General features: G+C 35.4%; 2 protein-coding genes across 3 annotated transcripts in view; both read right to left on the reverse strand.

The window, feature by feature from the left end:
• Positions 1-3,516: 3,516 nt before the first annotated feature.
• Positions 3,517-8,186, reverse strand: LOC110099957 (glutathione hydrolase 3). The gene is made up of 7 exons (XM_020827299.2): positions 7,944-8,186; positions 7,542-7,870; positions 5,986-6,504; positions 5,660-5,895; positions 5,318-5,582; positions 4,364-4,501; positions 3,517-4,150 (listed from the first exon to the last, which is right to left on the reverse strand). Exons 1-7 carry the CDS (start codon positions 8,065-8,067, stop codon positions 3,890-3,892), a joined length of 1,872 nt encoding a protein of 623 aa, XP_020682958.1. The 5' UTR covers positions 8,068-8,186; the 3' UTR covers positions 3,517-3,889.
• Positions 8,187-13,190: 5,004 nt separating this feature from the next.
• LOC110099963 (UDP-glucuronic acid decarboxylase 6) overlaps positions 13,191-25,565 on the reverse strand; it is a 21,293-nt gene continuing 8,918 nt past the window's right edge. For both annotated transcript variants that reach the window (XM_020827307.2, XM_020827306.2), the window contains exons 8-13: positions 22,010-22,087; positions 21,776-21,869; positions 21,603-21,669; positions 21,453-21,516; positions 20,559-20,599; positions 13,191-13,470 (exon numbers count right to left, since the gene is read on the reverse strand). In XM_020827307.2, the coding sequence (XP_020682966.1) occupies positions 13,288-13,470; positions 20,559-20,599; positions 21,453-21,516; positions 21,603-21,669; positions 21,776-21,869; positions 22,010-22,087 (527 nt within the window). In that variant the 3' untranslated portion in view covers positions 13,191-13,287. The remainder of the gene's footprint in view (positions 13,471-20,558; positions 20,600-21,452; positions 21,517-21,602; positions 21,670-21,775; positions 21,870-22,009; positions 22,088-25,565) is intronic.

Raw genomic sequence — 25,565 nt, forward strand, 5'->3', positions numbered from 1 at the left:
GTTGTCCATGACTCTGCCAATTTGCCTTTTGAGGTCGCATGCGCAGACGAGCAACACTTTTCACTGTTCGCACCCGCAAACGTGTGCCTTCTACGCTTAGTTTGGGCTCATCTGTGGTTTGCTCGCACTTATCGCCAATCAAGCCGCTCGAGAGTAATTGAGCCGAGCATCACCCGAGCTGAAACTCGAGCTCGATAATCCAACGACCTCGAAATTCTACACGAGCCCAAGCTTGATAAGCCCGGCTCACAAGCTAGCTCAGCTCACTTGCACATCTAAATATGATGCATTGAGATAAAAATAAAATTTTATTTGTAAAATATTTAGAAATCGTAGCAGTACTTAATTATATATATATATATTAGTAATATTTGTCATCGTCTAATATATATTAATTATGAATTTAGTGTTAGTCATCAATTAAAAAAAATAACAAAATCACAAATTCAAGAAATCTCGCAAAAGCAAGAGAGAAGGTTTTAAAAGAACGAAATAAAAAACAGAGGAAACCAATTAAAATGATAATAAGAACAAAAAAAACGTCGACAAATGAGAAAAAAAAAAACAAACAAATAAAACGACAACTCTGAATGGACCTCAAAATCACAAGTTAAAAAAATTAGTCCATAGTAAGACAAAGGATATTCAGGTGAAGAAACCCGCAACGAAGTTGATCTTGAGAGGCTCACAGCATACCCAAATTGCACCCAAGCAAGACACGAGAACTGAACATCTAGCAATCATCGTTATCCAACAAAGCAGTGTTAGTTCGGCATGAAATCTGATTATATTGATCAAACGGGTTATAATGTTGACTCAGACCTCAATTTTGTCGGTCCAACTTTCCGGGGGTTGCAGGGGGGCCTCACCTGCTCGATGTTCAGGGGACGTGGCTTTGATATTTTTTAAGTATAGTCGTACGACATCATGGTGCTATACATTAGAGTGTTGCAGTAATTGCATACTGCAACGTTGTAGCATGCAACGCGGTGGTGCTCTAGTTATGACTTGGAGACATAGAGCAGAGCATTGCAGCAATCCAGAGCCAGTGATGTGGCGCTATGAGTTAGGCTAGAGAGAGAGTGGAGCATCATAGCACTCCAAACCCTGATTTCACGATGCTAGGAGTCGGCCTGAGTAATTTTATTTCATGTTTTTCATGTTTAGCTTAAAGGATCGTGTCTCTTGGTTTTGTTAAAATATCTCTTTGTTAGTTCTGTGTATAACAGTGTGAAGAAGTGAAGTGAGACAATGAGAGAGTGAGAGAGAGAGAGAGAGAGAGAGAGAGAGAGAGAGAGAGAGATTTGTACAATCTCTCTTAAATTTCATACTAAATTTCTTTGTATGGTTTGGCTTCGTGATTTTTTTTTCCGATTTTATATTTTTTCACATTAAATCGTGTGTTCATTTCTGTTGTTTTATTTTGTTACTGATTCATTATTATTATACAACCTTATAATTGTTGTACTTATTTATTATTATCATATGAATTTATTATAATTGCATTTCTTTATTGTTATTGTCATTGATTTTACTAACAACACTATAATGATACTAGAATGTGATATACTGAGCATATAATTAAGATACTGATTTGATATTGATACAGAATAACTGGATAGCATCTATATATCATTATAGAGTTTTACAGTATTGATATGATTCTTGCAGTCTTTTCCAATGATTTGGTTTTACTGTTTTATATGATTTCTTTATTGATAGATAGTATCAATATGAAAACTACTTTATTGATTTAACATCCATATTGATTTATTGATTTTTACATCATACTACTTTATTGGCTTTCGTACTGTAGTATTTTACTGGCTACAGACATTATTGTCACTACATGTGTGTTTTACTATTTATGTATCGATAAATGATCATATGACTGCTATTCCTATGATTTGACTGCTGACATATATATTGCTCATTTGTCGTGTTTTGAGGTCAGTTGTAATATATGATTACTTGTTGGGCTCTTGAGCTCATTATTAAGGTTAAATGATTTCAGGCCATGACAAGATAATAGGAGTGCAAGATTGATTAGTATCATTCATGTTCATATTCTTGTTATTTTAGTTATTCTTTTGTACTCCGAATATAATAGTTGTGATATAATTATAGAGATCTTTAGTAGTGTACATGATTTTTGAGAAAATGAAACAAATGTATATATTGATATTTTGATAGATAGTTTATTTTCGTTGGTATTTATATTAAAAAAATTAGGTAGCTCTGATTATTATATATTAAAAGATAAAAGAATAATTCTTCTAAATTATATTATGGGGTGTCACACCTTTGTTATAAGCATGGCCATCCAGTTCATGCGAAATCCAAAGAAAACTCACTTGCAAGTAGTAGACTGAATACTGCACTACCTTAAGGAAAATCATGAAAAGGGGATTCTCTTCAAAAGAGAATGTGGAATAACCCCAGAAGCTTATACTGATACAGATTAAGTAGGATCACTAATATATAAACAACCTACCTCAGGATACTACACATTCCTTAGAGGAAACCTAACTACATGGAGGAGCAAGAAATAGAATGTGATTGCAAGGTCTAGTGAGGGCAAAGTTTAGAGCTATGACCTTAGGTATATGTGAGCTCTTATGGATCAAAATGATTCTAGAAGATCTAAGGATCAAGTGGGAAGGACCCATGAAGCTACATTGTGACAATAAATTATCAATCAGCATAGCTCATAATCTAGTTAAGCATGATATGACCAAGCACATAAAAGTGGACAAACATTTCATAAAGGAGAAATTGGACAATGGGCTTATATATTTACCACGTCTAATTGAAAGATCAGCTTGCATACATTTTTATCAAGGAACTTGATAAATCTACCTTTCTGGAATGGATAATCGAGCTAGGAATGACATATTTGTATTTTTTGGCTTGAGGGGGAGTGTCAAATACCATTCCAACTATCCTAGCCATCCCTTCCCTCTTGATCCCATGGCCAGCATGGGTATCCTGAGAGTCTCACCTGGATCACATCAATATCCTTTCATATTTGGGTGGTTGATTTAGGATAGATTAGATTAGTGCAATTATGCACGCTAATCTCCTCCCATATTTTGGTGGCTGACTTAAGAAGGATTAGATTAGTTCAAATATGTATTATTCTATAATTATTTATTTTCCTATTAAGATATATTGTATAGATCTATAAATATAGATAGTTTTTGTACAGTAAAAAAAAGTCATTTTCTCTCTCCAATTCTCTGAATTGAATAGTGGTGATATTACTATTTGGCATCACAAGTTCAGACAACTTTGAAAATTATGATTCTTTGTATTTGTAATTGCCTTAGGATTGGCATTTTGATGCGCTAGTCAGCTCAAAAGTTGTATCTATTTCGCTTACAAAATATGGTGTAACCATTTCTCCTTCGACTTGCCTTAAGCATGAGTATTTCACAGAACAATTATTTACTTCGCTCAACAACAAAGCACAAAACAACATAAAAGAAAATCTCACAGCACAAGACAAAAGTCATATTGTTTTGAGAATCCAATGCTTTATTTCCAACCAATTTATTCACATTTGACAACTTAACAAGTAGAATGTGCATGCCTTGGTGATATCTTATTGTTCATCAATATAAAATTTACATCTGATATTAACACAAATATGTTACAATGACTCTGATTCTGGGATGACAAATAATACAACAACTTAAATGTATAAAAGCGTACCTTCTTCAATGCGAGTGAATGCAGGAGCTCCATAGTATGGTCAAAGAACAACTTAAGATTTTGTATGGGACGGTTTTTTTAATGCTTCTTAAAGTAACTTTTTAATGCAAAAGTTTTAATTTTTGTACTGAAAAGTTGCTTTAAGAAGAAATAAAAAAATCGTCCCAAACGAAACCTAAATCCCTGCAGGCCGCCCATCTTTTCTTGGATCACTGACAGCAGTAAGCTTTCCATAGAAGATTCCATCTTTCATTTTATCCACATTTGGAACCGGATTTTGAAGATTATGAACAACAAACTGGGTAACGGAACCGCCAGAGATGCTGGAAAGATGGTGGCCTCTTTGCTTCAAGTATGCCTGTGCTTCCGGAGAGACTTGAATTTGCTCATCATCAATGGCCGTCCAGTTCTCGAACAGCACAACGTTTGGGATGAGCTGTATGTTTAGATGAATTCAGGGCCTATTTATACTTCGAAGATAATCTACATTCAGTTACCTAAATATATTTAGGCTTCATTTTGGGACGGCTTTTTTTCTGCTTCCTAAAACAGCTTCCTAGTACAAAAATTAAAATTTTTATACTAAAAAGCTGCTTTAGGAAGCAATAAAAAAGTCATCCCAAATGAAGTCTTAAGCTGGTATACAGACCTTATGGTATACTCTTGGTCGTCGAACAGCTTCCAGAGGATCAAAACCAAGCACAAAATGGTTGAGGAACACTTGAACAACTGCAGGAATAATATACATTCCTCCACTTGCACCAACCACTCCTGCGAGCTGCTTGTCCTGCATATTTGTAGGGAAAATAAAACTATATTAGCCTTCAAATAATTAAAATAGTGTTTCGTGAAAAGATATGCTAATCAACAGCCTTATCATATTTTAGCTCGTTTTATATATGAAATGTGACATTGGCTTGAAAATTTGTTGATTTAGGTTTCGTTTGGGACGACTTTTTTATTGCTTGAAAATTATAATTTTTGTAGTACAAAGCTGATTTAAGAAGCAGAAAGAAAGTCATCCCAAACGAAGCCGTAATGTGTGTGGTGATCAATGTCTAATACAATTGTTTATATTATCAAGGATGAATATTTATTGGATATTTTATACGAATCTATTTGATTAGAGGTAAACTGCATGTAGATAAATGAAACACCTGAAAAATGAGGTTAATTACACATGATTTGCAGAAATTTTGAGGAGAGAATTAATAGAATTGATTGATGTTAAATATATGCAACACTTTTAGGGCTGACTTGGTTGGGGTTCAAGTTAACTAAGCCAAATAAACTAAACCAAGCTAACTTTTTAAGAGGGATTAAGACATTTGTCAGGTAAAGATTAGTTGTTGTAAGCTCAGATAAGCGGAGGGAACTATTTGCTGTATTTTGACTTAATGTCATTTGTTTACTCTTTCATGATGTTAGAATTTATAATTAAAAAGAATGATTCTTAACAATTATTATTTAACCGTTAAGTAACTAATATTACCTTAAGCTCCATTAAATATAGTATAATTATCTTAACATTAAAGCATATCACATATATGCTGTGAGAGGAACTTGAAGCTTAAAGAAATGCAGGGATGAATACTGCTTGTACCTTAAGGATAATGAGAGGGGTCATGGAAGACAGAGGTTTCTTTCTTGGCTGGATGAAGTTAGCAGGAGCTGGTGGGAGATGATCTGGGGAAACATCAGTGGGTATGGAGAAATCATCCATTTCATTATTGACAACAATACCAGTTGATGGTGAAAGTACTTTTGCCCCGAAGTAGGCATTAACTGTGCTTGTCATGGAAACTGCATTTCGCTCAGCATCAACAACACAGAAATGGCTTGTTCCATGGTCTCTTAGCTGACTCCATCTGCGAAGCAGGTTATTCTGATGAGATCCCTTCAGCATATTATATGGCATGACAGAAAAGAGTGTGACAGAACTCACTTTGGAAGATAGTAACTTGGATCAAAAGTAGTGTTATCAAGTATTTTCTGCCTGATTTTTTCTGCAAATGAAGGAGAAAGCATGGCGGAAACATGGTCAGTGACATTGACAAAATCAGGATCCCCAAGGTTCATACGGATGGCAAACATGTGTTTGAATGCTTCTACGAGGCGGTGGAGACCAAGCAGACCTCTTACTTCATCCAAAGACTTGTAGCCACCTAAAATGTTTAGGACCTAATTAACACACAGTAAGCCTCTTATTCAACTTTGTGAGCACAACAAGGATTATAGGAAACACAAACAGGTTATAACAGAAAAACTCACCAGTGACAATCCAACAGTTCCACTTGATGGAGGAGGCATGCCAAGGACTCGGTAACCCATAACATCTGCGGCCACAGCCTCCTTGACTTCAACTGTATAACTCCTAAGATCCTCCATGGCTGCAATCCCTCCAGCATTCCTCAAGTCATCGATGAACTTCTCTCCAATGGTGCCATTGTAGAATGCTTGTGGACCCTCGATGGAAACTATCTCCAAAGTGTCAGCGAGTTTGGGGTTCAAATAGGGGTCATTTATCTGCAATAGTTTGCCATTGGGAGCAAATACTTGTCGCAGCCCCGGGTCGGCCAAGATGTCTTTCTCGGACTTTTTGATGATCTGGGCAAGATAAAGAGGCAGAGGGAAGCCATACCTTGCGAGTTTTATGGTTGGTTGAAAGAGAAGCTTCCATGGGAGCTTTCCATACTTCAACCAAGCTGCATGGAGGCCGGCAAGCTCTCCTGGAATCCCCATCGAGAGTGCACCTTTGCTCTTTGATGAAGGAATCTTCTCATACATGTTCTGTTTCAATAGAAAATGGATCTGTAAAGCTGAATAAGACAACATCCTGTGTTAAATTTTCATCATTCACGTCCTGCCAACAGTGCTGGCATGAAGCATTTTTTTGTTGCAAATTAGAGCCCGTGAAATTGACTGGCCAAAATAAATGTAAGAATAATCCAAATGCTCATCAACTCATCCAAAGCTCCGCATTGATCAACTGGTTTTTTAAATATCTTAATTTTGGAAAAAATGAAATAAAAATTATATTTTTGGCTTTAAAAAAGGGCAATTCGTTAAACTTTGAAAATCTTTATTAAAAAAAAGTTTCATATTTGAATCAACTCATAAGTAAAATCGATGAAGTTAAGGAGAATTATCTTTAAATATATGTATTTGTGTAAGTCAATAGAGCAAATCATCATGCATGCCTAAACTTGTTTAACAATTTGCCATATGAGGATTAATTTGGTGCTTATCCAAACCTAATTTGCCGAGGATTGGATCTCGCATATTTGCCCAAGCTACCAGTTAAATAACTCGATTGTTCGACTAATATCATCGCCCGTCAACAAAGAATTCTCAAGAAATTATATATTTGTTGTTTAGCATTTTTTATTGATTTTAGAACGGAAATCAATTGTCATAAAAAATTACATCTAAGGGAGACTTTCCGTATTGTAAAATATTATAATATTTCTCATAAACTTGGTATGATAATATATTATAATATTATGAAACTAGTACTTCTTCTTAAATTTTTTTAATATTATATTCTTTTTCCTAATTTAAAATTATATATCATTCGCCTATTTATAATATTTTGATATTTTTATAACTACTAACTTTGAACAAGTACTTTAAACTTTTTTGTTATTCATTAATGAGGAGCTTTTTTTTTATAGCCGTAACTATTTATAATAAATAATAAGAATAGTATGAATGATGATTTAATTATTGTGATGATTATCTAGCCTAATATATCTCTGTTCTCCCAGTGAGCAAATCGACGAGAGAGAGAGAGAGGATCAAAGATGTTGATATGCATGAAGATTTACCATAGATGCCGCAATCGGAGCTGTTTCACGAGAATCAAAGGAATCCGCCGTCGAAGACCCAGCCGGCCAAACAACCATGAATCCCCCGCCGCCAATTCCACTAGACATCGGATGCACAAATCCAAGGCACAGCGCCGTCGCAACCGCAGCATCCACCGCATGCCCACCGGCTTTTAGAGCCTCTACCCCAATCTTCGAGCACTGCCAGTCGTCCGCCGCCACGACACCGATCTCAGATTCCACAATCTCCGATCCGCTGCTGCTTTGCAGCTTTATTCCCCGATCTCCGTGGCCCGAATCAAAGACGTTGATCAGGGTTTGCCCTAAACCTGGCAAAGCAAAGGAGGAATTGAGTAAGGGAGAGAGTAATTGATTAAGAGGAGGAAGAGGTTAATTGCCTACAGAGTAGAGTTGCAGCGACGAAGAAGATCAAGACTCGCCGCCAGAATTTTGGGATTGGCGGCGGCGGCTCCGGCGGAGCAGGATAGCGGAGGAGAGGGGATTCTATGTCGGAATGGGCCGGCATCTTCGGAGCTGTGAGGGAAGGACAGAGAATGAGAGTGATTGGAGGATATTTTGAGCAAAGCTCGGGGCTGGAATCTTTCGCGGATGCGTATCTATTGACAGACCGGTTTGTGCTTTACGCGAATAATAAAAGAAAAAAAAAATTGCGTAAGCTGCTTAAGATGGATTCCAAATATTTAGATTTATTTTATGATTATTGCTATTTTTTTTTTCTTAAAATATTATTAATATGTGTCAATCCAACCTTCTCTTTTTTTTTTTTTGAACGAGATATCTAACCGCGGTCATTTTAGAGGAAGCATTTTTCGGCGTAATTAATTTATCGACGGAATCTAGTAAGGCCACTTATCGGTATCGACGCACACTTGTTTTGTCCCATTGAAGAGACCAGGCCGTAGTAGAGGGAATACGAACCCAGAATGACGGGTTCTCAATCGTGCTCTCACACCAACGACCCTAAGACTAGAGACAAATTATTACATGCAGAGTTCGTACGTCGTCTAGAGACCAATAAAAAGTATCACATCACCTCAAAAGTATATCACACTCGATATCGAATATGATACTGAGTATCAGTACCGCTCGATATGCTCGGTACCAAACAGTATCGGAGGAATCTCTCAAGACAAGGTGGGTATCTTTATTAATTTAGTAGCCAAATTTGGAGAAAATAAAATCAAAGAGAAGAATAGCGTGGGGGAAGTTATGATGCGTAACGCAATCGATGAAGACAAAAGTTAAATGGCCAACTGCTTTAGGGGGGGATGCGTGTATCTGGACGCAAAGCTGTATCAATGCAGAACATAAATATCTATTAATTAATATTATGTTATCATGTGTAATTTACTAATTTAATTAATTTTTTTTATTTTATGATATTATATAATTATAAATTTATGCCTGAGTAAATATGTATCAATTTCTAAACTTTATAATTTTAATGAGATTTGAGATATGATGGTATTAATTTTTTTTTAATGATCAGTAGCTCTTTAATTATATATATTGAGTTTTTAGACCAATAAAATATATCATATGATTTCATATATTCTTTCATTGATCAATAGATTGAGTTTGTTCACTGACAATATATATATATATACTATTTAATTTAAATGTTTATTAATAAAGCTCGTTCATTAAAAGAATCATTTACACATCACCAAAAATTGATTTGATCCAGCACGAATCTCGAGGCATATACAAGTAAAAAACTTTCAAAATTAAAATTGAGACGGTATGAACTCCAATTTCAGCAAGCTATAGTCAAACGGAATGTCTCGAAGTGTGAACCCAACGACACCCAAATCGATTCAATTTGAGCACAATTGAGTCCAAATTGAAGGTCTGAAGCTTATTTAGAAGGTTCATAGCCTATTGGATTACCAAATGATATTCCAATATAACATGCTTATAATCGAATCTAGCGGCTAGACGAGACAAATCCAACGAACCTAAGATCGCTTAATTCTGACATCATTTATGCTCATAAATGCTTGGTAAATCTCTATGATCAAGGGGATCATATTGGGCCTTCTGATGTAGCACTCCAAATTTGTTGTAGATCTTCTTCATATTTATAGGGCTTGCCACTATAAAAAATCTATAAATAGGCCTCCCACTCTCTATATGATGGGGGACCTTTTGTTTGGAGATTGAAGAGAGTTTTGAGGCTTCAAGAGCTTCAACATCACCTCTAGCATACTTTCGCCAGCCATTGTTGGACCATTACATTGCCTCCGATCGACGTCGAACTTCCACCCGGGCTTCGCCTGCTACTGGACTTGCACTCGGTCGCTGACCACCACCAGGCTTCCACCCTACCATCAACAGAACACTGCCCCTCCACCGATTGATGCTGGACTACCACCAGGTCGTCAACTGCCGCTGGACATTTACCCGACCATCGCCGGACCACCTCCTGGCCGTCGACCGATGCCAGACTACCTCATGTCCTCTAATCGCCGTCGGACTTCCACCCGTTGACCGCCACCATACTTCTTCCTAAAACTTCGGACCACCACCCAGCCGTCGACCGTTGCCAAACTATCACTCAGCCATGAACCATAACCAGATTTTCACCCAACCATCATCAAATCACCGCTCGGCCGCCAACTGCCAACTGCCAACTACAATCCATCGGATGCCCATCATCCACCGACTTCGATCCTTCTAACCACTATCTCCCTCAAACTACAGTCCCTCCAACCACCATCGCTTGTAGACTACGGTCCCTGCGACCTCCATCATCCGCTACTATGGTTCTTTCGACCACCATCACGGGCTAACTTCGGTCCCTTCGACATCCGTCGCCCGCTAAAACTAAGGTCCCTTCAACCTCTATCGCCCGCAAACTACGGTCACCTGATCACTATCTCCTGCCGACCTCTATCGCCCGCCGACTACAGTCCATCTAATCTCTATTGCCCAAATACAACCTTACTAGTCAAATGAACAGGCCAACGTTCTCTTAGAATGGCAACCTTATCATTGAATTCTTCCAACCCCAACAATGCAATGTGCACTATATGATACATTGAGCCAATTCATTCCCCTGCATAAGGGAACCATTTATAATCAACTACAAATACTAGTGAAATCATTTTAAATGGGCCAAGCCCTATTATTTTTTATCTTTTGAGGGTTTTTCACTTAAAAATCTTGATGTCTCTTATGACGATTGTACACTTCTCTCTTTATTTATATGTGTGATGGATCTTCATTCAAATCTAAGACATTCATCTCTTTATCTCCCTACTACCGTGAATATTCCAATCCGCAACAGTGAAAATCATAAACTACTCATTTATGAGATAGAGAATGCTTAATAAGCTTGCTCATTTATGAGCTTGAGAAAGCTTATAATTGTTTTTTAGTAATCTTCATAAGACTCATTTATTAAGCTAATGAGCATCCCAATAAAGTTCTTTCGTTAATAATTTGATAAGACATGTTGGTTAATAGCTCTATAAGGCTCATTAATTAATTTAAAAGAGCCGATCGTTTAAAGCTCTATAAGCACGAAATGAATCAAATATGAATTGAACATGAATCAAACTTGAACATCTGTCAATTTAAATGAACCAAACTTGAAGGAAAATGAAAAAGCTTGAATCGAGCTCGAACCGAACTTAAACAAACTATTAATAAACAAACCCAAATACGAACAAACTTCTACTTGACTCGGCTCGATTCGATTGAAGCCCTACCTACCAATAACTGGCTGTTAAAAGATCTTTTAAATTAGCACCAGCTGATGAATAGGGAAAGTTCTGTGCACCAATGCTGCTCTAATTTTAGTAGTTCACTTCACCATCTTTGCTTGTGTTTCAAAATAACTGAACATCATTAACGTACCATCACCACCATATTTAATTCGATAATAAATCAGCAACAACAAATACAGAAATAACAATATGACCAAGCCAAAATAAATAATTATGGGGATAAAGATATCTTCCCAAATTTATTTTATATAATTAGATTTAAATTAAAATGAGTGTTAAATATGACTTATTAACAAAAAATTATATTACACTCATTTTAAATACATTTAATTAATCTAAAACTCATCATAACCAGAATTTGAGCCGATCAAAATTTCATCTAATGAGGCCCTACTGAGTGCATTAAATGAGCAGAAAAATCACTTCTCTCTTCATTTGAGACGGCTTTCTTATTGCTTCTAAAAACAAATTTTTAATGCAAAAATTCAAAAAATTTGCACTAAAAAGCTGCTTTTAGAAGCAGTAAGAAAGCCATCCCAAACGAAACCTAAACAAGCTATGAGAAGCATTAAAAAAAAGTAATAATTGAACATAGCCTTCCAATACAACAATCATCAAAACATAACTCATCTTGATCAGTTGGTTGGTCTTGAGTTCGAAGTTTGCATATATAACGTGTTTATGAATTTATCTGAATTGACCAAAATGACCGTCCCTCTCGAAGAAAGAAAAAATAAAAAACAAAAATAACTCAATAAACAGAAATATGTGCAAACAAAAAACACATGCTATTGTAATTGATAAATAAGAAGTAAACATACCATTCATAGTATTAAAAATAGCAAGAACCACAATCTTTATTCAACTAAAATAGGTAGACTCAAAATCTTTATTACCAAAAAAAAAACTATATTTATTTGGGGGATTTCCATACATTATCATGAAGATCTAATGAATTTATATATCTAAAATTTAAATTTTCATATTTATTAATACAACATTTTGATGTAACAATCACATCAAAAAAATTTATGCATGAAAAAATCTCTCATTTTAAAAATATTAATTTTAATGATATCTTTGATGAGATTTAAAAATTTTAATGTTATAAAACTAAATATAAAACTTAAATATTAGATATAAAAATTCATCAGAGTAGAGTTCCACAGTATGAAAATCCCCCAAATTTAGTTTCAGTAGCTCATCAATCTTTAAACCTACTTGTTGGGCACATTTAGTCTCTGCCTGAAGTCTTCTTCCATAAGGGGCAAACCATCTCTTAGAACGACCTTAGGTTCCCAACCAAGTAAATTCTTGGCTTTTGTGATGTCAGGTTTCCTTTGTCTTGGATCATCAGGAGTGTTCTCCACTATCCTCAAAGGAACATCTGGGTTGATCAACTGCAATCAAACAGATTAAAATTAGTCAAGATCTCAGATGTGTTGCTGGTACTAGAGAGTTTGATATAAAAGCTATTGAACAAGAAAATATTAAAAAAAAAAAAAAAAAAAAAAATAACTCAATAAACAGAAATATGTGCAAACAATAAATGCAAACAGAAAACGCATGTAATTGATAAATAAGAAGTAAACTTACCATTCATAGTATTAAAAATAGCAAGAACCACAATCTTTATTCAACTAAAATAGGTAGACTCAAAATCTTTATTACAAAAAAAAAAAAACTATATTTATTTGGGGGATTTCCATACATTATCATGAAGATCTAATGAATTTATATATCTAAAATTTAAATTTTCATATTTATTAATACAACATTTTGATGTAACAATCACATCAAAAAAATTTATGCATGAAAAAATCTCTCATTTTAAAAATATTAATTTTAATGATATCTTTGATGAGATTTAAAAATTTTAATGTTATAAAACTAAATATAAAACTTAAATATTAGATATAAAAATTCATCAGAGTAGAGTTCCACAGTATGAAAATCCCCCAAATTTAGTTTCAGTAGCTCATCAATCTTTAAACCTACTTGTTGGGCACATTTAGTCTCTGCCTGAAGTCTTCTTCCATAAGGGGCAAACCATCTCTTAGAACGACCTTAGGTTCCCAACCAAGTAAATTCTTGGCTTTTGTGATGTCAGGTTTCCTTTGTCTTGGATCATCAGGAGTGTTCTCCACTATCCTCAAAGGAACATCTGGGTTGATCAACTGCAATCAAACAGATTAAAATTAGTCAAGATCTCAGATGTGTTGCTGGTACTAGAGAGTTTGATATAAAAGCTATTGAACAAGAAAATATTTCAAGATTCGATTAGAGAGATCAGCTCGATTTGAGGTAACTGGATCAAGTAAGAAAGGCAAAGACAAACTCGCCAAACTTTATCATGAACTCATCAGGTTAGCTATGGATTTGTAAGAGTTACAATAAACTCATATAGATCAACTTGAACTTCTGATGACTAACCTACTGGCTCAAACTCAGAAGCTACTCACCACCACTTATTTGAACAAGCCATTGATAGAAAATGCTTGTAGGCACAAGAATTTTCCATGCTGAATTTGAATTTCAGCCCTTGCAAAAATATATTAGAGAAGAAGTTGAAATAAATAAGCAGAAATAAACCTTTTTATTGATAAAATATGAAAGAAAATGAACAAGATACAATGGATTCTCAATTGAAGAGGAGGATCCGTCTCTCCTAATCTCCAGCCAGCGGCTAGAACTCAAACAAATCCTAGGAACTCTCTAAAACTCAACAAATATCTATATAATCCTAATCCTAAATAATCTCACCTATTTAAAGCATACAAATATGATCTCAATTACTGCACAGCCCCGGTGTATACCTCTCGTCACATCTGAAACTGAGCCCATTCACCCTCTTCTCCTGTAACTCCGTTTCTATGAGCTTCTTGAAGTTGTCTCCAGGTCTTCCACCTATAGTCTTCTCCTTTGGGGTCTCTTAAAGAGTACCCTGTGTCAGCTCCTTCGGTGCCAAAAAGGTGGTGGTCATCTTGCATGAGCCTCCGAAATTGCTACCTCTTGTCCCTCTCTTCAAGTGCCTCTGATACTCCACCAACTAAGCTAGCTCTATACCTTATCCCAAATCATGAAACTTCATCACTCTAATTGCCGCTAGAATCTTTGGTTTGAGCTCTTACATTAAGTTCCCCTCCAGTACAGTCTCCAAGAGTCGGTCCAGCCTGCAAGCTAGGTGCTCAAAATGCTCACGGTATTCCACCATCGTCCCCTCTTGCGTCAGGGCGAAGAACTGTTCATAGAAGTCCCCTCCTCGGTTGGTTCAAAAATGTTCCAACAAGCAGTCCTTAAACTACATCCAAGTCCATATGGGTTGCCTCATATCCCTCCACTGGTACCAACTCTTTCCTCCAAGCACATCCCAGCTGTCGTCAGTCTCTCCTCCTTTGTCAACCTCTTGATGGTAAAGTATCTCTCCACCCTGTAGATCCACGCATATGCATCATCTCCCTTAAAAATAGGCATTTTCAATTTACTCACCCTCATCTCTCCTCTGTCACCCCTGTTACCTCCAAATTTTCTCATTCCCCAAGGAAGCGGTTCCTCCATATTATGCCAACCATCCCTTCTTTGCTTGCACCCAAACCTTTCATCAAAAGCTCACCTTCTCCCTTCATATTCAACCCCTCTCCTTTCAAATTTGACACATATTCGATCATAATTAAGCACTCGACTTTCAAATTCAGCCCCTCTCCTTTGAAATTAAACACCCCTCCACTCATGTTCAACCCCCTCATGCCTCTCCACATACCCTCTACCCGACTCCTCCCTAGGAATAGGCCCTCCTCAAAAATCTCCACCTCCTGATCTTCCCTTCATCTAATTGGCTTAGAATTTTCCCCACTTCCATAGCTGCCGATGGTTTCCTCCCCTCTGACGACGATGTTTTGGTTTGATTCTCAAGCAATTTCTTCAACATCTCCTCTATGATGGAAAATTTCAAGTATCTTCTCATGGACGACTGAGATTTCACATTTTAAAACTGAAACTTGAGTTTGGAGATCTAAAATTTCATATTTCATTTGTCTGATCTCCCCTTCCAATACTTTCACCTTTCTTCCAGCCATAGGTCATCGGATATTTATTGGACTCAAAAATCCGGATTTCCACCTGAAAAATAGTCATTCCAAGGAGAAAAATTATTGCAGGAATTAACCCAAACAATCCCAAAACTACCTAGGACACTCCTTTAATACCAATTTGATAGGAAACACTTGTAGACAAGAATTTTCCTTGCTAAATTTGAGTTTCAGCCCTCGCAAAAATAGATTAGAGAAGAATAGGAAGAAATAACCAGAAATAAACTTTTTTATTAATAAAAGATGAAAGAAAACTAACAAGATATAATGGATCCTCAATTGGAGAGGAGGATCCGTCTCTCTCAATCTCTAGCCGGCGGCTAGAGCCCAAGAAAATCCTAGGAACTCTCTAAAATTAAACAAATATCCATATAACTTTAACCCTAAACAATCTCATATATTAAAACATACAAATATGATCTCAATTACTAAATAGCCCGTCCCTAAATCAAATCATGCCTAAAATAGCCCTTCCTCTTCAAGCAATGGGCCCAACAAGATCCGTCGCTCCCCCTTTATCGAATCATGTCTAAATTCCCCTCTTCCTCTTCAAGCAATGGGGGCCCACAAGGGGGCCAACAGCTGGCTTGGCCATCTAGAGTAAACTAGCCCTAGGACTGGTTCAGCCGGCCCTTCTTGGGCTGGTTCCGGTCCAACAGCCACCTACTTGCATTGTTGAGTAAGTGGCTTCACCTAGCAAGCCAGCAATATCAACCATCAAGCTAGCAACTTCATTAATGATTGTCCACATATATTTTCATACTTTTGGGCACGCGCCTAATGTATTTTAATATATGTTCTTCTCCCCCCCCATTCTTGCTATGTGAACCTTGCAAATATTGCAAGTAAGGTTCTAGTATTGCCCATGCACAAATTTGGATGCAACAATTGTTAGTACGCATGGAATTAAAATCACAAGCATCAACTCAACCAACGAGGATCACCTACTCTAGCCGCCACTACGCGCTCCATATTCTCTGCCATCTCAGACTGCCACCAACGGCTTGCAGACATTTCTTCTCCTTCTCACATGTTACAGTTATATATACAAGACTCATGTAAAGGCTATTGGGTGATAGACATAAAATGCTAAAGTAAAACAATATCCTATGTTATCTTCTTCTTGTCTAACTCGTGAAGGAGTTTCTTCATGGTATCAGAGAAGTGCGCTTCACCGCCCGTCTTCCCTAAATGGTCGATCAAGACTCCTCAGCTATTCCTCCAGCTTCCTCATTGTCTGCCTCGATGGCGGAATTCATCGTCCCAATTCCTCTAAAGTTTCTAATGTTCAATCTTAAGCTCATAGTTAACCTACAGCTCAAAAACTAAAACTATGTCGTTTGGAGCTTGCATATATACAAACTTTTTGCGGTCAATGGGTTCAAAGGATATCTTATCACACATCAGGCTTGTCCCGACGTACCTTCCACTCACCCCAACCATCGCCTATGGCACCTCATTGATCAAAACAATGTCTCGACCCTACTCTTCACGATCTCTCCCTCGGTTCTGCCTTACATTCTCCATCTCTCCACTGCTCACGACATCTGGCTTACACTGGTGAACTATCTTAAACCTACCATTAAACCACAGGTGATCCAGTTGAAGAATGAACTTCACAACATACAAACGAGGGATAATACAATGAGCCAATGCCTTGCTCAAATCAAAACCTTGATCGACATTGCAGCCGTTGACTCGCATATTAATTCCGAGGACATCATCTTGTATATCCTGAATGGATTGCCATCCACCTACAATTCCTTCAAAACCTCTATTCACACCTCTCTGCAACCCATTAACCTTGATGTTTTGTACTCACTCCTATGCACCGAGGAAATAAACATAAAAATGAGTCAAAGAAGGAAATTACTCCTTCACAGAACCATCTTGCTCTCTACTATGGCCGCACAAGACCCTTCCTAGGCAAGCTAAACTCCTCCAACCGTGGTCGAGGATCCTCTCGTCCACCATTAAACATCACCCTTCCTCCACCTATCAGCCATAACAAAAGCACAACCTAATAGATATGTGAAAAAATAGGCCACACTGCCCTTACCTGTTGGCATCATTGTAACCTTCAATACTTTGCTTCAACACATCTCATAAGCTTCTCCTTCACAATCTTATACATGCCCCTTCTCTAACTCACAACTTACTATCCATTCACAAACTAACTTCTGACAATAATTGTTCAATTTCCTTTGATGTTCATGGATTCACAATTCAAGATCTAGTGGACAATCAAATCCCTTTTCGTGGTCAAACCCGTGATGGTCTCTACTCGATCTCCACCACCAACAACATCCCAACCACTGTGCTTCACTCCAAGCCCGTTTCTACCTCGTTGTGGGACGTATGTGTCGGTCATCCTCATTATTGTGTCATGTAACTTCTAACTAAACTTATCCCACTATATGTATATCTCTTAGTTCTCTTCTATGCAAGTCATGTAATATGGCCAAAAACCATAAGTTATCTTTCAATTTGAATACAACCAATATTACAACTCCTTTTACTCTAATTCACTCAGATATTTGGGGCCCCTCCCCTGTTCCTTCACTTAATGGCTACAGATATTATGTCACCTTCATTGATACATATTCTCGTTTCTATTGGCTTTATCTAATGCATTCTAAGGATCAAACTCTTTCAAAATTTATACAATTCACTCAAATGATTCACAATACATTTTAACAACCAAATAAAAACTCTTCGCTCAGATGGCAGTGGCGAATTCACTAGTCATAACTTTCAAAAATTCCCTCTCGCTAAAGGAATCACTCACTAATTAAGTTGCCCATACACTACAAAGCAAAATGGACTAGCTAAATATAAGCCCCGCCACCTATTGGACATACAAAACTAATCTACGACCCGACGGTCAAATTGAGAACTACAAAGCTCTCTTAGTAGTTCAAGGTTTCACTCAAGAGTATGCATCAATTACAATGAGACCTTTAGCCTCGTTGTCAAGATGCCCACGATCCGCGTTGTACTCATCATCGCAAATAGTCCATTCTACAATTTGACATTTCCAACGCTTTCTTACATGGTGATCTACCTGATGAGGTCTACACGAAACAACCACAAGACTTAACCGACACCCAATTTCCCCACCATGTTTTCAAGCTACACAAATCTTTATACAGACTCAAACAAGTTCTAAGACAATGGTTCAACAAATTCACTTCCTCCCTCGTTGAGTTTGATTTTAAGTTCAATAAGTCTAACCCCTCCCTACTTCTCTATATGCATGACGACATCCGGTTGTATCTACTCATCTATGTAGAGGATTTGCTGCTCACCAATAACAATCACAACATCATTCAACAACTCCTTAAATTACAATCAACCTTCTCCCTCAGACAGCTTGGCTCGATTTTCACGTTTCTCGGCATCCAAGTTCAACACAATGCAAAAGTATTTTCCTGCATCAGTCCCACTATGCTCGCAACTACTAGATACCTCAAGCTTCTTTTCTAGCAAACCAGCGCCTACCCCATTAATCCTTAAACCATCAAAATGTCAACTTGTTGATCAACCGTTCACCAATCCAAGTTTATATCGAAAGCTTGCCGGATCACTCCAGTATCTCACAATCACCAAACTCGACATTGTGTTTGCAACAAATCACATTTGTCAAAACATGTATAACCCCACCAACCAACACTACTAGTCCCTCAAACGTCTCCTCATATATATTCAAGGCACTTAGCATTTCAATCCTCCCTTCACTCACAACGATCTCTAGCTTCAAACATTTGTGGATGCGGATTGGACGGCTGACCGCTCTGATCGCAAATCAGTCACTGGTTTCTAATCTTTTCTTGGCAGCAATCTAGTATCATGGCAAGTTAAAAAGTAAGCCAAAGTCACCAAATCAGAATATTGTGCTCTATCCTCCGCTAACTCAGACGTTATCCGGCTTCGCCAACTATTGGCTAAATTTTAAGAAGAACGAATCACACCAACACCAATCCATTGCGACAACACCTCGGCAATGGCACTCGCCAACAACCCCGTCTTCCATGCTCAAACCAAACACATCGAAATTGACTATCATTTCATAAGCGAGCATATAAAAAACAAGCCAGTAGCCATTTATCACATCAACTTAATAGATCAACTGATAGACATTTTTGACAAAAATACTGCCTCCAGCGAGATTTCATCGGCTTCAGAACGGGCAAGCAACAACTCAACCAGCAAGGACCACCTACTCCAGCCGCCACTACACACTCCATATTCTCTGCCATCTTATACTGCCACCAACGGCCTGCAGACATTTCTCACATATTACATTTACATATACAAGACTCATGTAAAGGCTGTTGGGTGATATACATAAAATGCTACAGTAAAACAATATCCTCTGTTATCTTCTTATTGTCTAACTCGTGCAGGAGTTTCTTCAACAATTAGGTCTATGAAATTGGTTAGAAGACCAAAGACATATCATAAATTGAACTGAATTTTGGTTGAGAACAACTTAGGTTGAATTCAACAAGCCGATTATGACATGAGTGCTAATTCTCACTTAGACTGAACTTCACTTGAGTTGAATCTGAATAAAAATTAGTGGCTTAAGATCATATCATTATGTATATGTATGTACGTTTGAAACTTTGAATAGATATAAACATATTTTTACACAAAAAAAAATTAGATTTGAATTAATGTGTGTGTGTATATATATATATATAGAGAGAGAGAGAGAGAGAGAATTCACTCATAAATATGAATCTATATATTTATGAGTATATGTGGATTATAAATTTATCTTAGGAAATAATCAATTGTGATTAGATCAATTTTTGTGTTGAATCAAGCTTGAATCAAAGTTAATGAAACATGACTAGAATTGAGAGCGATTCAAGCTAAGCTATAATTAGGCTTGAATCGGCCCAAGAACAGATCAAATGATTTTGTGTTCATCTTGAGCGGGTGCCAAATCAGCTTGAGATTTGAGTACCATTGTACGTCATTACAAGGCTGGAAAGATAAGAATGGTTATGAATGCCAGATTGTCAACTAGGGATCAAGAGAAAGAAGCCAACTCAACTGTCAAATTGTAAGAATAGTTTTTTTTTTTTCAGGTGCATCAAACAAGGCATCAGGAGATGAAGCTTTATGCAAACCAAAGAAAGGAGATTGATCCGAAGAAAAAAAGTTACCTCCTTAACTGTTTCAGCAAGTTCCATCATCGTGAATTCACCTACAAAAGGTAAACAATTAGTTACTCTTACTCCATTTGAAATGAGACCAGGATAACCAGTGCAGAAATTAAATCACAGCTAGGTTTAGAAACAACAACAAATTGAGCAAGTTTGTCTTTAATTCAAATGTAATGGTTTAGGGTTAACTTGAAATCACGTGAAGCCAGCCTTGCTTTCAGGCCAATTAGAGCTTAATTATTGAATTAGGCATTGAAAATATGATATTACATTGTTAAAAGTACAGGTCCAAATTTTTAGCTAAAATCTAATATGGACATAAATGCAAAAAGGTACGCATCGGGTGTTAGGTGCTCCCACCATGATATGTACTTTCTTAAACGTAGATGCTATATTGAACAAAGTACTAGAAGCAATCCTAACAAAACTAAATCCAATCTAACAACTGCTAAATATAAACCCGAACCAAAATTTACAAAAAAAAAAAGAAAAAGAAAAAAAAGGCCAACATGATTCTCATTAAATCCTCTAAAGTAGTAAACAAAAACATATTTTTCCACAAAAAAAGGCAACAAAATTATTAATATAGCAATAAACAAAAAGAAAAACATTGATTTTTAGAAATATTTTAGTTAAAATATCTTGTTTCCAGATAATTTTACCATTTTATTATTTTCTAGCCATATAAATTTACTTATGATTTTATATACATACATTTTGAATTAAATCTGTTAATTTCAATAGTGGCGTGAATAAACCAATTTGATTTCAAGAGATCAAAATTTAAACAAACATCAAGTAACTTCCAATTTGATAGCCGTAGTTAGATAACAAGCATCAACTTCTTAAATTTGATGGGAATTGATGAAGATAAATTATGCTCAGCACAACTACCTGGGTTTCCGATATTTATGGGGCCTGTATTGTCTCCCTCCATCAAACGTATGAGACCATCAACCTTGAAATTAGTATCACCAAATAAATTAAAATGAAGTAGACATGTGAACCACACTGGAAATAAGATATAATAACAATGGCAGATACCATGTCAGATACATAGCAGAAGCTCCTAGTTTGTGTCCCAGGAGCTTGAACTGTTAAAGGTTCTCCCCTAAATGACATCAAATTCATTTTATAATTTGCTACATCATAGTACTAACAAAAAAGGATTTAATGAACAAATGAAGAGAGCATAGAAGCTAGAAATTAGGTAATACCGGATTGCTTGAGCTATAAAATTACTAACAACACGACCATCATCAATGTTCATACGTGGTCCATATGTGTTGAATATTCTTGCAATTCGAATTTCTATTAAAAAAATAATAATAATATCATAATAAGTTCAAGTGTATGATATTATACTACATCAAATTAAAAGGAAGAAAATATATAGTTTGTGAAAAATGAAAACAACCAAAGCAATTATAGTTTGTAAATATAATGTTTACCTAGGCCATGCTGCCTATGATAATCAAACATAAGAGTCTCTGCCACACGTTTACCCTCATCATAGCAACTCCTCACACCTAGAGATAGCAAAGAATATAATACAATTGGTTAACCAGTAAGAAAGCAAAAATAAAATGTTTTAAGGAAATAGAAAAATAAAAAACTGTTTGAAAGAAATAACTATGCGGAATAAGAATGAGACTTCTATATTAGAAAAATGTATAACATAAATAATTAAAAAAAATGCTGAAAAAAAAATATCGTAAATACTAACATGAAAGTACCCAGAAATAAAATGGAGAAAAATTTAAACGTATTTTTACCATCCTGATGAATCATGAACTATAACCCTACTCGTTCTCCTTTTCAATAACATTAAGTGGAACCACTGAAGGACAAAATTGTAATTATGAACTCATAAATGCCATGATAATCAATAATGTAGGGGATTAATTGAAGCCCCATCAATATGTCACACAAGTAAACTTAATGCTCGACAATGAGGTATATTGCACTGCAGTTCTTTGCTATGTAGGGTTTACTGCTGATTTCTCTATGATATCTAACAGCAGTAGCTTTTCCTGGGCTTTTTTTTTGCTCCTGGAGACTTTATTTTAAGGATGAATTTGTTTGGCGCTAGTGGCTTCTGCTTTATAGGTGGAAAGAACTAATATAATAATCTTGCAATTAAACTTCTCAAGCACCTTCTTCTATTATAGCACCTGAAATTCTCTAATAGGTGTCTTCTGTTATGGAAACTTTGACTGTGGCATTTAAGCAGCTTTTGTGGGTCAATAGACTTTTCAAGGTGTTTCCTTTTGAAGCAATAAAAAATTGCAGAAATGCCAGATATGGTTGGGATCAAAGATGCGGCCAGCAGGAAAGGTGCTAGTTGTTGGCCTTCAATTTCAATCCCTGGAGGCTGAAAATTTGGATTTTCTATTTTTGGTAGTATAATGACATCAAAGAGGAATTTTTTGTATATGTGGGTCTTTGGCATGTAAAAATACAATGAGTTATTCCTAATAAAGTTCTAGTTGGCTGTGCTATTCAGTCAACTTGCGAAAGCCTCCTCTTTGATCAAGTGGGAGGCTTCAAAAAGATCATGAGAGATTATCTCCTCATACCTGTGAGGCTTTATTTGATGGCTCTTTCGATCAACTTTATTTCTTGCCTCTAAAACTTGTTATCAAATATCAATGTGAATCAGATAAATTTTATTTAAGTTTGATGCAATCTAGGTTTCTAGAAGTGCATTTTTAATTAGTTGCATGATTTTTTTAGTAGCTCCGAATTTCTACAAATTGTTTCTAGTGGAAAACTATTAAATTGTTATATGCGTTAAAATTCTTCAACACAATCAGCATTTCTAGGAGTTCATTTTCAATTAGTTGCAAGATTTTTAGTTCTTCCGAATTTCTACGTCGTCGTTTCTTGTAGAGAACTATTGAATTGTCATCAATGTAAAAATTATTGGGGTTTAAAGATAATTGTTATAATTAAGAGTTTATGAACTGTGAAGCTTTGTACGTGACTCGCATGCTTTTGAGCATCTCATACTAATGTGTATTAGGAACACGAAATCCTGGCATATCATACATCATAAATTATATAGACACAAATATAAGCATCATAAATAGGTATAAGGATAATGGGCTGAAACATGTTGGCCCATCATAGGATCACTCTAAAGTGAAAGAATTAAGGAATCCATATTATTATTCATGAGATAAACATTTACTTCCGCCAAAACCAATGGAAAACAATTACAATCTATGGATATTTTTTTCCTTAAAAAATTGCAGTCAACTAGTCATGCGATCAACTAATTATGCAAATTACTTCATAAAAAATAAAGACTTGCAATAAACCAAACAATAACCCAAATTAACAAGAATGATCCTGAGATTCTTTTCTTTGATATAAGAGGCAAAAGTTTTTAAGGAGTGTGGTTTAAGTAAAATTCCACAGAATAGCTTAATATAACATAATTTAAAAAGGAGCAAATATGTAAAATTAATTTGCAATTTCATATAAAACACAAATTATTTTTACATTTTCTTAGAAAACATAATACTATTTTGTGTTTCCTAACATATTTCTTTAACTAATATTTGTAAATAAATTTTTCTAAATATATTTTCCATTTTTTATATTTAAAAATATCTAAATGGAAAATTACAATAATAAAATTTTTTGTAAGAATTTTGTAAAATAATGTTTAATTATAAGAAATTATAATTTTTATTTATTTAGCTTATTAATTTTTTTTATGAAAATGTAATTAAAAAATAAAAAATTCAAATTAATAAATTTAACTAAGCAATACAATTAATTAAATTGAGAATATAGTGTATTTAATTAAATCTAGTGAAATTTTATTTTAAAATAATTTAATTTCAAGTAAAACAAATTTTTTTGGTAATTTTTATTTAATTTATTTAGTAATTAAATTTATCTTTTAATCCATTCAAAAAATATAATTTTTTTTATTGATGTAACAAACCAGTGGTAATACAAGTGCCCATTTTCATACACCTATAAAGCCTTTATTGATGGGAGGAATAAATATATTTTGACCCTATTAGAGGAATCCAATACAAATTATTGTGACCAAATAAAATTTTCAGAACAGTAAATCTTATTTATGTCTTAAATAATGGTCTTCTTATGATTAATAATAATATTAGATTCCCCTATTACTATTGCATGCTTCATATGTGAGGGTCCCACAATAGGCTCACTAGATACAATCAAATAGGTTATTATTGTGCATAAGTTTGGAGTCAAATTATATCTATTTAAGAGCAATCGATCTAAAATATAAAAGCATCATAGTTAGCTCCCAACCATCTTATTTTTATTTCATTAGATTTTGTCTTATTATTAAAAACTTATTATTGGACATCATATGTTAGAACCATTGTTTTTAAAATCGGACCGGACCGGCCGGTTCGACCGGTTCGACCGGTTCAACCGTGAACCGGTCTTATGGCCGGTTCGGTCCTCCTGAAGAACCGATCTAGCAACGAACCGGTCAAAACCGGTTTCAACCGTCGGTTCAACCGGCCGATCGTTGAACCGATCCCGTTTCTTAAGAATTGGCTGGTTCAACTAATAATATATTTAAATATTTTAATTTAATATAAAATGTTTAATTAAATATAAAATTAATTTAAATATAATATATTTTATTTAACAATATAATTCCCAAAATTTAATTGTATCATATATTAAATTAAATATAAATAATCTTGCTCACATGATATCATAATATCATATAAGCTCTTAACCCATGGGTACAAGGAAAGGTATATAAACAACACAACATAAAACTCCTAAGTGATGTGAGACTAAACAACTAATAATTTTTTGTTTCAACTTTCAACAATATGTGCATGAGACTTATTTGAATGAGAATTTGTTAGAAAATTTTCTTATAAAATATTCAAATAAAAAATCATCATAATAATTTTTAAACTTCTTAAATTTATAATTAATTATATATTTATAATTATTCAAATAAAAATAATTATTTATAATTTTTAAAGTTCT

Source organism: Dendrobium catenatum, unplaced genomic scaffold (assembly GCF_001605985.2).
Source record: "Dendrobium catenatum unplaced genomic scaffold, ASM160598v2 fragScaff_scaffold_334, whole genome shotgun sequence".
Classification (NCBI taxonomy): Eukaryota; Viridiplantae; Streptophyta; class Magnoliopsida; order Asparagales; family Orchidaceae; genus Dendrobium; species Dendrobium catenatum.

Coding starts and splice junctions, on each gene's coding strand:
- LOC110099957 (XM_020827299.2), bottom strand. CDS start 8,067: ATGCCGGCCCATTCCGACATAGAATCCCCTCTCCTCCGCTATCCTGCT. Junction 6,505..7,541: donor CTCCGATTGCGGCATCTATG/GTAAATCTTCAT, acceptor CTATTGAAACAG/AACATGTATGAGAAGATTCC. Junction 4,502..5,317: donor CCCCTCTCATTATCCTTAAG/GTACAAGCAGTA, acceptor ACAAATATGCAG/GACAAGCAGCTCGCAGGAGT.